Source organism: Indicator indicator, chromosome 9 (assembly GCF_027791375.1).
Source record: "Indicator indicator isolate 239-I01 chromosome 9, UM_Iind_1.1, whole genome shotgun sequence".
NCBI classification, from domain to species: Eukaryota; Metazoa; Chordata; class Aves; order Piciformes; family Indicatoridae; genus Indicator; species Indicator indicator.
The window spans coordinates 15,905,950-15,921,267 of record NC_072018.1 but is presented as its reverse complement, the minus strand read 5'-3'; the positions used below and the strand labels follow the sequence as shown (position 1 = coordinate 15,921,267).

At 35.9% G+C, this 15,318-nt stretch overlaps 1 protein-coding gene across 1 annotated transcript in view; it reads left to right on the top strand.

Moving 5' to 3' along the window:
* CSMD1 (CUB and Sushi multiple domains 1) overlaps nucleotides 1-15,318 on the top strand; it is a 948,047-nt gene that overhangs the window by 618,742 nt on the left and 313,987 nt on the right. The window contains exon 6 of the mRNA XM_054383599.1: nucleotides 3,935-4,047. Coding sequence (XP_054239574.1) covers nucleotides 3,935-4,047 — 113 coding nt within the window. The remainder of the gene's footprint in view (nucleotides 1-3,934; nucleotides 4,048-15,318) is intronic.

Sequence of the window (15,318 nt, the reverse complement as noted above, 5' to 3'; positions counted from 1 at the left end):
ACATTTAGTTCTTATTTAGGAGGCAGTCTGGCATCTCTTATCAAGCATAGGAAATATTGTTTCGTTTCCCAGGGAATGCAAATAGTCTTGTTGTTAGACCAAGCTTCCCCCTGATTTTTTTGAGTTCTGTTCTAACTTATATTTAGCTATAGATTTTCCCTTCACCAAGTGGTGACCTCCAACTCCACGAGAGGGAGGGGAAAAAAAAAGTGGATAATGTTGTGTTGTTCTGTCATTTTAACAAATTAAATCAGATCACGGGAACTGTAGAAAGATTCAAAGTTAATACATGTGAGGAGAGATTACAAAAGCAAAGGACTGATGGAGCAGTAAATGCAGTAGGAGGCAGAACAGAGAAGAACATATTTTTTTTTAGGCAGCAGTCACTTGTTAGAGTTTCTTGTCTCTCTGAAAATGCAGCCAGAATATATATGTTTCAGTGTCACATGAGCCCTCTAATATACCTTATGTAGCTACACATTTTCAAACATGGGACAAATGCAGCTCATTACTAGCTCTTGGTTGATAACAGATACAGTCTTGCCTATCCTAGTGTCACAATGAGTTTAAGGTAATGGACCTCTAACATCCTTTTCAAAATACATTTACATCAAATATAGACATTTCTATGCATACATATATAGCATGCATATAGACAGAATATATATCTCTGTGTGCTCACACATTGTCAACAAAAGAAGTGAGAAAGACTTTCAATATTCTTTTTCAGGCATCATTGGAGAAATTCTCAATAAAATTGAAAACACGAAAGCTTATAAATAGATACTATTTGATATTAAGAAATGTGATTCTTTACCTAATCTAAATAATTTCTGTCTGAGATAAAGGAGTTCCAAGTCTTCACTTGATTTTAAAGTTAATACCTAATCTGAACTAAAATTATTTCTATTTGCATGTAACATATGTAACACGAATGGATACTTTATGTGCTCACTTGAATTGGAGACAACTTTTCTTTAGGTACACCTAAAGCAACCTTTCAGCATGACTCAGTCTTAGGGACACCTAAGAAGAGGTTGTCATATCCCAATACCTATTGAGAGTCTGTAATTTAGACTGATGCCTACATTGTGCCCAGGAAAGATTGCAGAAGCACTAGTCAGTCGTGGGCAGAAAAGTTTCATGGTAAGAGTGTTGAGACACTGGAACAGGATGCCCAGGGATGCCCCATCAAGGCAGGCTGGATGGGGTTTTAAACAACTTGATCTAGTGCAATGTGTCCCTACCCATGGCAGGACGTTGGATGAGATGATCTTTAAGATCCCTTCTAACCCTGTGATTCTAAGATTCAGTGATTGGTTTTATTGTTATTGTACCCTTTAATAGTGTAGAATCTCAAGCAGGAACTGAAGTGCCACTGTCCAATTTACTGGTATAGGCATAATCAACCTTTTTGTTTGTCATGAATATTCAATGTCAAAAGTTAGCCCAATACATAAAGACTGCACTGAATCAGGGGAAGCACACTTCACTAGTGCCAATACAAAGAGAGCATATGGGCATTTATCCAGAAACTGTGGTATAAGATGCACCTCTCAACTGGCAAAACTCAAAAGAAATGTTCCTCCTTGTTCTGCAGCCTCAGAAGCAAACTCTGTTCTTTGTGGGATTAGGAGTGATCATTCTGATTTTTATTAGGTGAGCAGTGGTGTCCAGTCTCTCTACTGGTGAACTCATTAGTCATCAGCTAATTTGTAGAACCATTTATATGCCCTGGATAACACTCAGGTGTTAGAACACTAATAAAACAAGATTGCTTAAAATGCTCCCTTAGTGTCACAATCATATTACCATCTTTCACAGTATGGTGGGAAGATTAGAAACTATTTATTTGTACTTTGTGGAGTTCACACAGTTCTGAAAATATTTGTATATATGCTATGTCTGGAAAATAGTTACATGTCTAATAAACAGCTAATGGAAGATCTGCTTTGAATGTGTGTTTATAACAATGTTCATTTGCTGTTTTATGAATGTACAGTTTAATTTGCAAAGCAATTTAATATACTAGATAGAGTTTGTATTACAGATTTTGAAATCTAGAGCTGTAGATGTGGCAAATAGAATGTTACTATATATATATATATTTCATCTAAAAAAGAAAAACTCCCAAAACAGTATGTCTAGTAGATGGTTCTGTACTCAGACAAATGGATTATCAGTTCAATGATAAGAACTGTAACCTCTATATATATATTAAAAATAATAATAATTTGTCATATATATTGTGTTAATAACTAAGAAGTAATAGCAAACTATGTATGTTTGGTATTCCACATATGGGTTTATTTTTCCTTTCAGGTGTATCATAATAATTTCTAGAGGTACACCCAAATTCTAAGTAGTTTATGCTAATTCTAAGTAGCAAATGCCAGTACATAGTTAAAAATATTAGGATGCCTGATCCAATCTGATTTTTAAAAAATACATTATGCTCTAAAATGGCCTGAAGTGTGTGTAAAAGAGTATATGAAGTGTAAAAGTCCATTTGAGTGAGATTTAGAAACATGTATAGGGCTGAATGGTTTGACCAACTCCTCTAACAACTTTTGAATGCTAGTCTCAACATTTTGCAGTGTGTAATTTTTCCTTTAAATGATCTATCCTTTCAACCAAAGTTGTAAAAAAAAAAAAAAAACAAAAAAAAAACAGAAGTAGTATTTTATTGTTCCTTATTTTGTTAACAGCCATTTGAAGAAAATGAGATTATAAATGAAAATTACATTTGTCTGATGTAGTTCATATGTCTTAAAGGAAAAAAAATACTTAAAAAGTTCTACTAACAATTTCTATGTTTCAATATGTTGATCTTATTCCATTAGAGAAAGAAAAAGAATTCAGCTATGCCTCCAAATAAACTTCTCAAACATCAGTATTTCTTAACATAATGTGTTTCTTAGTAATCTAGGATATTTAATGAAAATCTATAATTGCACAGTGCAATGAAAAAAGCACCTATGACACTACATTGATTGATTTCATAGAGATAAAATCCAATTTCAGTTTTGGAGATTTTTTTAGCTCTGATATGTACTATCTATACTCTACTATTGGCAACTTAAGCTGTGAGATGTATTTTAACTGAGAATTTCTGATAGAAAAAACAAAAATAATAACCCAAAGCTTGGAATGTGGTAATACAAAAAACCCAAATGAATTTAGACCATCTAAAATACTCCATGATAACTACTTGAGTGTGTTAATATTAACAAATGGTCTGGTGCACTGAAAGGCTATGATATGACCTGGTATGGTCCAAGGACCTGTTGCCTGTATCAGAAAAATTCTTTGTGTGCATGCTTTCTTCCATAGTTAATGTAAGATGGTTAGCCTGTATTCAGTTGAGTTTAAATGTCTTTCATTTTCAAATATGGGTAAAGTTAATATCCACAAAACTATTTGTAGCAAGATAGTTGCATACCAATAATTTACCACCCAAGCTTAATATTAACTAATGCCCATAATCATGCCCATAATCCTTATTTATCCTTTATTAAAAACTGAGGTTTGGTTTCTTTTGAGGTAACTGACACAGCAGGGAGTCAGATGATGAAATTTTGTCATAATGGAATATGCTTTGCTTTTTTTTTTTTCTTTTTCCTGAATGATTTGACACATGTATGCACTTACACACACACAAAATTGTTCTCTAATTCACAAAAGAGTAGTTTGGAGATACAAGTTTTGATCATAAAATGGATAGCTGTAATGGGAAATAAAACATTCCTCTCAGTTACTTGACTAGCAATAAATTGAAATTACGAGACAGTGAATCACATTTGTCAAATACAGTGTAACAGTGCAATAATAGATTTGGGGGGGGGGGAGGGGTTTGTGCGTTTTTTTTTTCTCTTTCTAGTGTACAGATGAATTTTCTGACTGTTTATATTGGATTATTTTCTTCTTTTTCCAGGTTGACTGGTATGAATCTACCTTCTCCTGTTATCAGCAGTAAGAACTGGTTACGACTCCATTTTACGTCTGACAGCAACCATCGACGAAAGGGATTTAATGCTCAGTTCCAAGGTAGGAAACATAAAACTGCAGACAAAAAAGATCTTTAAGCATTGTTAAAGTGGTGAAGTTTTAAACTTATGTTTAAATAATAAAGAACTGACTCATTCTAAGTAACTGATATCCTTGTGTGATCAGGCATCTGTAGGCATTTACTTTTGGCAAAAAGTACCTGTGCTTCACATTGCAATTTGCTGCAAGGATGTATTTGTTTGCTTACTTTTTCTATAATAAATTGCTTTGCATTCAGTCTGATCTTCACTTTAAAAAACATGCCTGGAATGTGACTTGCAAAAAGTCAATTCCACACAGAGACATGCCCCTATCTAAATTAATATTGTCTTATTTCATTACTCAAAATCTAACTTTTATCCAGAAGCTACATTCTTTGTAATAGGAAATGTAACTCACTCCTAGCATAGCTAAATCATATTTCAAGCTCCTGCTAAAAGAGGACAAGCAGATATCAGAACTGCTGTCTATTGCTGCTTATGTTCACCTAGATACTCAATAAAATGCAATTTTTTAGAATGAAATTCTTAATTGATTTTTGTATTTCATAAACTTCATTATTTTTTGTACTTCATGGTCCGGATCAAAGAGTTATATTGAAAACAGAAGAGCATCCTAATATATATGTGCTTTTAAATTCTAGGCTTACATAAGCTGTTTCAACAATTCTACTCAACACATCATCAAATTGTGTATGAGCTTCCTTTTTATTTTGAAACTGTGGGGCCTGTATCACTTTAGAAGTGATAAATACACTGCAACAGCTCTGTTTTTCTGGTGACTGACCCAAAAGTGCAGTGAATATAAACATATTTAGCATACATAGTTCTTTTTAAAAATACTTTGATAGTATTAGGAAAAAAGATAAATCTGTGAAATTATTTTTTATTATGTGATCCTTTGCTCTTACAACTTGTTTTTACAGAGTTCACTAAGAATGCAAATATAATACCTGTTGGTCACTATGAATTTAAAAGCACTGCTTATTTTAACTCTGTCCTAAGCTGGAGGTCACAAAAACAGTGTGGCTCATCTTGCTAATGCACCAGAAAACTAAGACACAACAGATGAATAGAGGAAAGTTTGCCATAAAGTAGCAGTGGAACAGTGGAAAATATTTTTTTTTTTGTTTTGTCCTTTTTAGTCTAGTTTATCTCTAGGCAAATACCCTGTAATTAAAGACTTAGGGAAGTGTCTGGAGGGGATCATTATTTCAGATGTCTATCTGTTGGTCAGTATAAGACATCAGATACTGGGTGTAAGGGTAAACTTGCCTGGTGTCTCTACTCTGCCCTAGTGAGGCCTCATCTTGAGTAGAGTGTCTGGTTCTGGGCTCCCTAGTTCATGACAGACAGGGCACTGCTGGAGAGAGTCCAAAGGAGGGCTATGAGCATGATTAAGGGAATAGAACATCTCTTTTATGAGGAAAGGCTGAGAGACCTGGGGCTGTTTAGACTGGAGCATGTTTAGGCTGAGAGGGTATCTGATCAATATTTATAAATATATTAAGGGTTTGGGTCAAGAAGAAGGGGCCAGTCTCTTTTCACTGGTGCCCAGTGATGGGATGAGAAGCAATGGATACAAACTGGAACAGAAGAAGTTCTGCCTCAATATGAGGAAAAACTTCTTAATTGTGAGGGTGATGGAGCACTGGAACAGGCTGCCCAGGGATGTTGTGGAGTCTCCTTCTCTGGAGACTTTCAAAACCAACCCTGGATATATTCCTGTGCAACCTGCCCTAGGTGATCCTGCTTTGGTAGTGGGGTTAGACTAGATGATCTCCAGAGGTCCTTTCCAACCCCTACCATTCTGTGGTTCTGTGATGTAGAGTACGGTTTGTGAGTAAACTTTGTTAGTATCTTATTACAATTTAGATTGTTACAATTATGGAATTTTCCTTAATATAAACAATCCTTTTAAAATTCAGGTTTATACAATTCACTGTATTAGATACAAAAATATTGCAATTACATGAGCCACAGCTAGCTATCTTATTGGGGTAATAGCAATTAAATAAATTTGTATGCTAGTGATGTAAACATTAGAAACTGTGTGAAAACCTAGGAGACAGTCTTTCAACACTCATAGGATGTAACTTCAGGGTGATATTGAAATCTGGTTAACAGCTTCATTAATTGCTTTTTGTTATTCAGCATTATTAATTCTTTCTATTACATGTGTGTTTGAGAACTAAGCAACAATTCAGAATTTTATTTTAAGAAAAAGTTCCAATGACATTTACAGATAGAGAAGCTTTCTGGTACCACAAATCACAGAATAGCAGAAATTAGAAGTGACTTCTGGAGCTCATCTAGTCCAATGCCCTCCTCAAAGGTGGTCATTTAGAGCAGGCTGCCCAGGACTGTGTACAGGTTGGTTTTGAATACTTCCTAAGTCAGAGTCTTAAGGCAAACTGTGCTGGTGTTTACCCTCACAGTAAAAAGGCTTTCACTTTAAAGTGTAATTTCCTGTGTTTCGGTTTGTGCTTATGGTTTCATGTCATGCTAATGGCTATCCCTATGGAAAGCCTGAGCCCAGCTTCTTTACACCCTCTCATCAGATATTAATACACATCGGTAAGATCCCCTCTACAAGCTTTCTCTTCTCCAGACCAAAATAATGCCAGCTCTCCCAGTCTTTCCCTTCTGTTTTTGTTTTCAGAAGACTATTTCTACTGAAATTCAAAAACTTTGGCAGATATTTCCACTTTAGCTACTTTTCTCAAGTGTAATAATTATTTCATCCTATCATGAAAAAAAACCAAAACCAAACCCCAAAAGAATCTATGAAATACCTGACTTTTTTTCTGGCAGAAAACACTGCCAGTGATTGGACGCACCTAATGTCTGGTTTTATCCAGGCACAATTCCTATATTTGTTTTCCTGGCAAATCCTGTGGTATAGGTTGTATGACTGAGACCTCTGAGAAAGGTCAGGGTGCAACTGAGAAGAGGCTGTGGCCTCCCTCTTGTCACCCAGCCCTCAGATATTTACAAACATTTATCAAATCCTCCCTCAGTCTTCTCTTCTCCAGACTAAACAGTCCTAGGGCTCTCAGCCTCTCCTCATAGGACAGTGGTCCAGTCCCTTAATCATCCTGGTAGGTCTCCATTGGACTTTCTCCAGTAGTTCCTTGTCCCTCTTGTACTAGGGAGCTCAAAACTGAATGCAATATTCCAGGTGAGGTCTCACTAGGGCAGAGTAGAGAGGGGGGAGAACCTCCCTGGATCTGCTGGACACACTCCTCTTAATGTACCCCAGGATCCCATTGGCCTTCTTTGCCTCAAGGGAACATTGCTGACCCATGGATAACTTCTTGTCTACCAGGACTCCCAGGTCCTTCTCCACAGGGCTACTTTCCAGAAGATCACCTCACAACCTGTACTGGTTCCGTTTATTATTCCTTCCCAGGTGCAGGACTCTGCACTTATCCTTGTTGAACCTCATTAGGTTCCTCTCTGCCCAGCTCTCCACTCTGTCCAGGTCTTACTGAAAGGCTGCACAGCATTCAGGTGTATCAGCCAAGCCTCCCAGCTTCCTAACATAAAAAATTAAAGCAACATATTAGAATTACATGCTTGAATGCATTAACAAAATATAGTTTTAAAATGCTTGGCAAGCTGAATGTATGAATACGAGAATGTAGTATAAAAGGTACACCTACCTGGTGAGTGTTCGAATTTCCTCTTGAATCATATATATTATTCCATCTTCCATCAGGCCAGAGTAGAAGGTTAAAGAAAATTTTAATTTTTTTAAAATGAATGGGTATAGAGTGAAGATTTGGGAATTCTTTTTCTTCTCCTTTTTTTCCCTGTTGTGTTATTTTGATTTTTTGAATGTTGATTTAAAAAAAATAATTATGCCTCAATTTCCAAGTAAACCTGCAGAATTTTTTTGTACTTCCAGACTTTCTAGATATAAGCAGGCCTGCTTTAAATGGCCCTGAAAACCACCAGAACAAATTATAATGCAATGACATGCTTTACCATGTCTAATTCAAGTCTGTCATATCCATAATCTTGATCTCATGGAAATCAACACTCCTAGTAGATGCAACTGGTCCCAGTTCATGTTCTGCCTTGTTCTGTGATGTCTTTGCCATAAGGGAGAAGATGGCTCATTGACCCAGTTATGAACTTACTTTTGTCATTCCTCTGCCCTATGCTCTGTCCTATGCTATTTCCTATGCTGGTATTCAAAGACTCTGCATATATTCAGTAGGAATTGCAAAGTATATGACTTGTTATGTCAGTACTTCATAAATGTATAAATTACTCAGAGGTGAAGTATTATTGTCTCGCTATGAGATAAAACCCCAGTATTTCCCAGAAACAAAGTTTATCAGTGTACACGGAATAATCTAAGGACTGGGATAATATATCCCTTGCTTTTTTGTATTTCTAGCATGTTAGGCTTGTTTATCTTTCATTTATTTTCAGAAGGATAGAAGGTTAGGCTTCATTTTAAGAGAAAAAAATCAGTATTTTTTCCTATATTAACTAAAACCAATCTGCTTAAGTTAAATACTCATTTTAGTACTCCTATAAAGGTAATAAAATAGGAACATTTTGAAATTAAACTTGATTAATGGATGTGTTCCACTTTTACAGTAAGAATTGGATTTCTTTTGCAGAGTGTTCCAAATTAAGTATGCTATTTTTGGCAAGTTATCAGAGAGGCTCAAGGAGGTATTAGGTATTTTGATCATTATGTACCAGAAGTTATTTATCTGCTGTGTTTCACTGTTTTATAATTCAGAATTTAACAGATAATCCTGAAGTAATGCTGACATAAGGGTGTACTAATGGAAAAAACATGAGTGAATTAATGTAAAGTCAACCACTAGGTAAAGTGTTTTTTACCATGATTTTTTCTAATTCAGTCAATCTGCATATAAATGTGTGTCTGTCCTTCTTACACATTCTTTAAAACCTTAGAAATGGTGTTTGAAATTAGTGGAATGAATTTGTGGTATTCCTTGATGCATGGTAGTTTTAGTCAGGATTTTGAATTGTAATTCTCACTTAATGTAAATTTAGAAAACGAAATTAATAAAAGCATTTGATACAATCGAAAAGCTGGAAGGAACAGTTATTTTCTGTGTTTTAAGTGATGCTGAATATAATTTCCCATTAAATAGTACTGAGACAGTAATTTCTACTTTGTTCAATTTGACTATGAAGAAGGCAATTCAGTCTTGAGATGAAAACTGAAACAGTACTTTGCTGTGGTTAACATGACTGCTGTTAAATGCGTAGTCCTGTCTACAGTTGTCTTCTCAATTGTCTTAGCATGGTTTGATCTTTCTGTGTTATGTTTTCCCTCAACAGAGGGAAAAACCTTTTGTTTGCCATATCATTTTCTTTTCTGAAGCACCAAGTCACCTCTCAGTCTCCAAGATGAACTAAGTAAGCTGAGGTCTTTAAACCTGTCTTTGCAAGTAATTTTCACCCGTTACTTGCATTTTTATTGTGGGTTGAAGCAGTTTAAATTTTACAGTGACCACTTACATGATTTTAGCTTTCTTAATATCTCATTCTAACTAGCACTAAATCTACAGCTAAAATTACGTTTAACCTTTTTCCTCATGTGTTTCCTTTTCTTTCTGCTATTAAAACAAACAAGCAAATCAGTAACAACAACAAAACCCCAATTTACCAACCAAAAAACCCCAAAACCTACAGTGACACAAAACAACAAAACAACCAACCAAGCAACCCCCCCAAAAAAACCAACCAAACAAACAACAAAAAAACCCAACACATAAGAATAATGAACAGCTAGGACATCAATTAGCTAAGTCATGTTAAACTATATGACATACCTTAGGTGTAGATAATTTTCCTTAACTGTATCAATATGCCTGTCATGACTGCTGTAGGTGGACTACACAGGCTTATTTATCTTTCTTTTAATTCTATATTTTGTTCTCTCACATTGTGTATTTCTTCCTCACTTTGATACAGTAATTGGAGATTTTCCTGCATCCTATCAGTATAGCCATTGTAGTATCAGGCAGTCTTTTATTTTGAGAGTCTTCTATTTTGACTTGTTTAGATTTGAGGAAGAGTTTATTACATGTTTTTTTTCAGCACATTTGTTTAGTATAATCTATGTGTAAAACCTATACAAATCTACAATGAGATAAATTCCCTGAGCATGTTTATGAAGTAGGGAGGAATAAATCTTTCTATTGAAAACAAAATTCTTTTGACTTGAGCTTTCTATGTGACTCTTGATTGTGAATAGCTCCTGTTTGGAAGTTAATTTAAACCAAGCGTTTCAAGTATGATTTTCAATATGTCTCAAATGTACCTTAAGGTGCCTTACATTGACACCTGAGAATATAAAATGCCCAACATCATCAATCAATGACCTGTATATTCTTATTTCTAAATTTAGTTTTATTGATCAAAAAGGAGAATTTTAATCTAATGAAAATATATTTGATTTTTTTGTTCATGTATGCTTTTATCCTTTTACTAAAATAATAAGGTATCCATCTTTAGCTTAATATTTGTCTATATTGTGTGATAAGCAAAGAGCAGGGGAAAACATTCTTTCCAGGAGAATGTGGCATGTACATCCTCTAAGAGCTAGCTGCTTAAAATAGCTACTCCTGTAACATCTCTTTAAAGTTCATAATCAAAGTAATAAGGCATATATATATACTAAGTTCAGCACATCCTTAAGATAAAACTCATCTCTCTTTCATTTGTAGAGCCTTGTACCTTTTTCTTTTCTAGTGTTTGATATTAGAAATAATCTTTACATTTATTGTTAAAAGTGCCATCATAAGCACAACATGAATTCTTAAGAGTAATTTTCCATCTTGTCTGTTTAGGTGTCACAAAATATTTCTCTTTCCTGAAATTTATACAAAGCCCAAAAGCTGACTTAGAGTGACAAAAAGGAAATATATGCATCTCAATGAACTGCACTTACCATGAGTAGAGCTCTTGTTTGGCATGGTGTTATGCTCCATAGAACTCTTCAAAATACTGTATTTATGGCTGAAAAGAGGTGTATCATCCTGTACACATCTTTATGTATGCTCCCCCTAAATTAACTGCAAAACAAAAAATGGAATTTAAATTACATACTGAAATGCTTCCAAAGCAAGGAACATTTTGCAGACCAAGGAACGTTATGCCAAACTTGGTAGCTACTCTTTGTCAAGACTTGCGCTCTGCTCAATGACAGGTCTTCCATAGTCCTGTTTTGAAGATGTCATTTTCCCAGGTCACTCAACTTCTAAGACAGTTGTTTCCTGTGTTCTGATATAATGAAACCAATGCATCATCAAGGAACTTCACGTTTTCCAATGCAAAAATGTGCATTTGGAAAATGATGATGAAACTTTAACTTTTACTGATTTCTAAACGAGCTAGCACCAGCATAGAGGGAACAGTAGTATGTGAACCTAAGAAGTTAAAATAAGAGTATATGGATGATTGATGGGAACATTTAAGTTATATAGTATGATGGAGATATGCAGGTTTCAATGAAATGTGCATAACCTGCATGCAATCACAAAATCCATTGAACTCATTCTTTTCTATTTGGCACAGACTGAAAGCATTCACATGGTCAATTTTTGTATGGGAAGAAATTAGAGACACCAAATAGTGGGCTGTCAGTGTTACCACACTTGCAGTTTCTTTTTTATCTAACAAGCAAAAGAGTCCATTGAAGTTCAGCTGAAGATGCATGACAGTCAATGGATCGGTGCAAGAGATGTGTTTTAAAGCTGTTTTCAGTCCAAACTTCAGATTTAATTTCTCTACAAAACTGAAAAGACAATCTAATACTGACTGCAGAGTAAGATTTTCTGATGAACATTGTGACCATCCCACTGAGTAACACTGTGGAGATATTAAAGGAGAAGAACTATAAATCAGCTTTTGACACTATATTGAAACCCTTGTTGAAGTGGCATTCAAAGAAAGAACTAAGCGAATCTCATTTTTAGAGTCAGCCCCCATGACTACTACTCAGTGTGTTCTGTGACAGTGTATAATTCATGGTGCAAACTGTGTTGAAACTGTTTTCCAGAACTGTGGGGGACATCCAAGGGCATTGAGACTTGGTGTCTGCTGAGCTTGTTGATTTATTCCAGTAAGTTCATTTAAGCTAGAGATCCTATGAAAAACTGTGATGCCTCTGTGACAGTCAAGAAGTGCGTATCTGAGAAGCAAAGCCTGCAAGTATCCTCCAAGGTTATTGAGTCTGGAACCTTGTTTTATCAAAGAATTTATAAAATTCCCTTCATAAATTAAATGGTAACATTGAGGATGATTATTTTTCATGTTCTCATAAATAATAAACTTTTAGAAAGAATCATGGTACACCAGGCCATAGTGAAAACAATAAAAAAATATTGATATAGATACATAAGCAACAAAAGCAGGGCTAAGGAGAATCTTCATCATTTATTTTATGTGGGGGTAAACGTATTGAAAAAGACTGAGGTATTTAATGCCTTCTTTCTCTCAGTCTTTAATAGTAAGACCAGTTGTTCTCCAGAAACCTAGCCCCCCTGAGCTAGAAGAAAAGGATGGGGAGCAGAATGATACCCCTGTAACTCAAGAGGAAATTACTGGCAAGTTGCTACCCCACTTAGACACAAGCCTTTGCAGCTGGATGAGGTCCTACCAAGGGTGCTGAGGGAGCTAGTGGATGTGCTCACAAAGCCACTTTCCATCATTAACCAGCAGTCCTAGCTAACTGGGGGGGGGGGGGGGGGGTTCCAGTTGGCTTGAAATTAATAAAAATTGCATGCCAGTCTACAAGAAGGGCTGGAAGAGTAGGATCTGGGAAACTACAGGCCTATCAGATCTGTACAGGCTGGACTGACCTATCAGATCTGAAAAGGCTGGATTGATGGGCCAAGGCAAATGGTATGAAGATTAACATGGCCAAGTGTCCATTCCTGCACTTCAGTTATAAGTACAGCATGAATGCTACTGCCTTGGGGCAGAGTGTCTGGAAAGCTGCCTGCTAGAAAAGGGCTTGAGGGTGGTGACTGACAGCCATCTGAACACAAGCCAGCAGTGTGCTCAGGTGGCCAAGAAGGCCAACAGCATCCTGGCCCATATCAGGAATAGTGTGGCCAGCAGGACTAGGGAACGGATTGTCCCCCTGTACCTGGCACTAGCAAGGCCTCTGCTTGAATACTTCCTTCAGTTTTGGAGCCCTCACTACAAGAAGGATATTGAGGTACTGGAGCAAAGAAGGGCAGGCAGCAAAGCTGGTGAAGGGTCTAAATTACAAGGGTCTGGTGAAAAGGAGGCTGAAAGGAGACCTTATCACTTTCTACTACTACCTGTATAGAGGTTGTAGCAAGATGGGTGTTAATCTCCCAAATAGCAAATGATAGAACAACAGAAAAGGCCTCAAATGGTACCAAGGGAGGTTTAGGTTGAACATTAGGAAAAAATTCTTCACAGAAAGGGTTGTCAAGCATTGGAACAGACTGTCTGGGGAAGTAGTGGAGTCACCATCCCTGGAGGTATTTAAAAGACATGCAAATGTGACCCTTAGGAAGGTGGTTTGATGGTGGAATTGGCAGTGCTAAGGTAACGGTTCAACTCGATGATCTTAAAGGTCTTTTCCAGCCTCGACATTTATATTATTCTATTTTTTTTTCTAGAGCACAAATATGGTAGTATTTTCGTAACTCTGTATTTGGAGGAGAACCCAAAACAGCTGAGGCAGTAGGACAAGACAAAAAGGGCACTTGATTAGACTATGCAATTTGAACTAAGAATATGCTTTGTTTCAAAACAGGAATATTCAGCTTGTAGAAAATCAGAGCACTGAAACAAAAGCAAAAGGAAATTGATGAGTTCTGCACTGTACTGAGACTTTACTAATTCCTTTCATGAATACTCCTATGAATATTATCAAAAATGCTTTACAGTTTGTTACTGAACTATGCAATATATGTGAAGCTAAGTGTCAGTCTTTGTTATAGAGGTTACTCTTCCATTCTCTCTCAAAATACAAAATCGTGAAAATAGTAATTTTTTTCTTTTTTCCTGTACTGTAGCAAAACCAGAGAACTGTTCAAATATGTCCCTTATTGTGACAGTGGGCTGAAGGTTGGACAGGAAAAGCCCTGCTAGTGATCACCAGGTACTGGGCAATATGCTACGCCTCTTCACCTTCAAGTATTTGTACTTGGGTACAGATATGCAGTGAAAGGCAGTCAAGAGTTGAACTCAGCAGAGCAGCAGCAGAAGCAGCTTGAGGAAGTACCAGCAGATAGTATCAGAATATTTTAGCTTTGAGTGGTAGCCAGTATTCAAAGCCTTGAATCTTATTTCATGAAGAAAAAAAGACAAAAAAAAAAGCCAAGATATTCATGTATTTGGGTAATCAGGAAAAAATATATTATGCCATCCAAGACATACGTGAGAACTGTAACAAATAATGTGCTAGGAAGAAGAGGCATTTGCTTGTTGTGGAGTCAGATAAGAATATTAGCAAGATATAACTGTATTAGATCCAAACTCTGGTAAATAGAGCAAGCATAATACTATGTTAACAGGGCTGTGCTTCTAGTATCTCACCTAGGTTGGTTATGCATTGTGTACTTTGTGTACTGCAGTTACCTATTTGCAGTTAAGTGTAGGTGCAATCAATTTCATATGCTAGAAATCCTAGAAAAAACCCACCTAGGTCTTACCTTATTATTGTTTCTCTTCCAAATGGCTTCTGATTATGGGTTATTGTTGTGAAATAATCAGTTGTTCAAGCAAAACCACTTGCCAGTGTCAGAGAAAATTTTAAATACATGGAATTTTCTTGAGAATTCTCACAACGCCTTGTGCCTGTTTTGCCTTTTTTTCTTAAAATCAAACAAAAAACCTAGATAAACCATGTAAAATTTGTGTAATGCTTAACCCATGTAATTAAATGAACTAGCAAAGAATGGAAATGAGAGAGTCATGAGAGGTTAAGATCTAAATTATTGAGTTTAATTTCATAAACATGTACAAATGTTTTGAATATTTAATGTTCTGTTTAGTTTAATATCTTCATTTAAGTGAACACAGGCAGTTTACCAGTTATATTTAATACTTGAAATGCCTTGAGCAAGGAAAGTGCATAGAAGAATTAGCTTTCTAGGACAATCTTTTCAATGCCAGAATGACAGCAGGTCTTGAGTCTATCAAAGCACTTTTATTCAAATAGAAATATAGATTATTGTTATTTTAACATAAGCGAATAAGATTTTGAAAACATTACATGCTAATTTTCTAA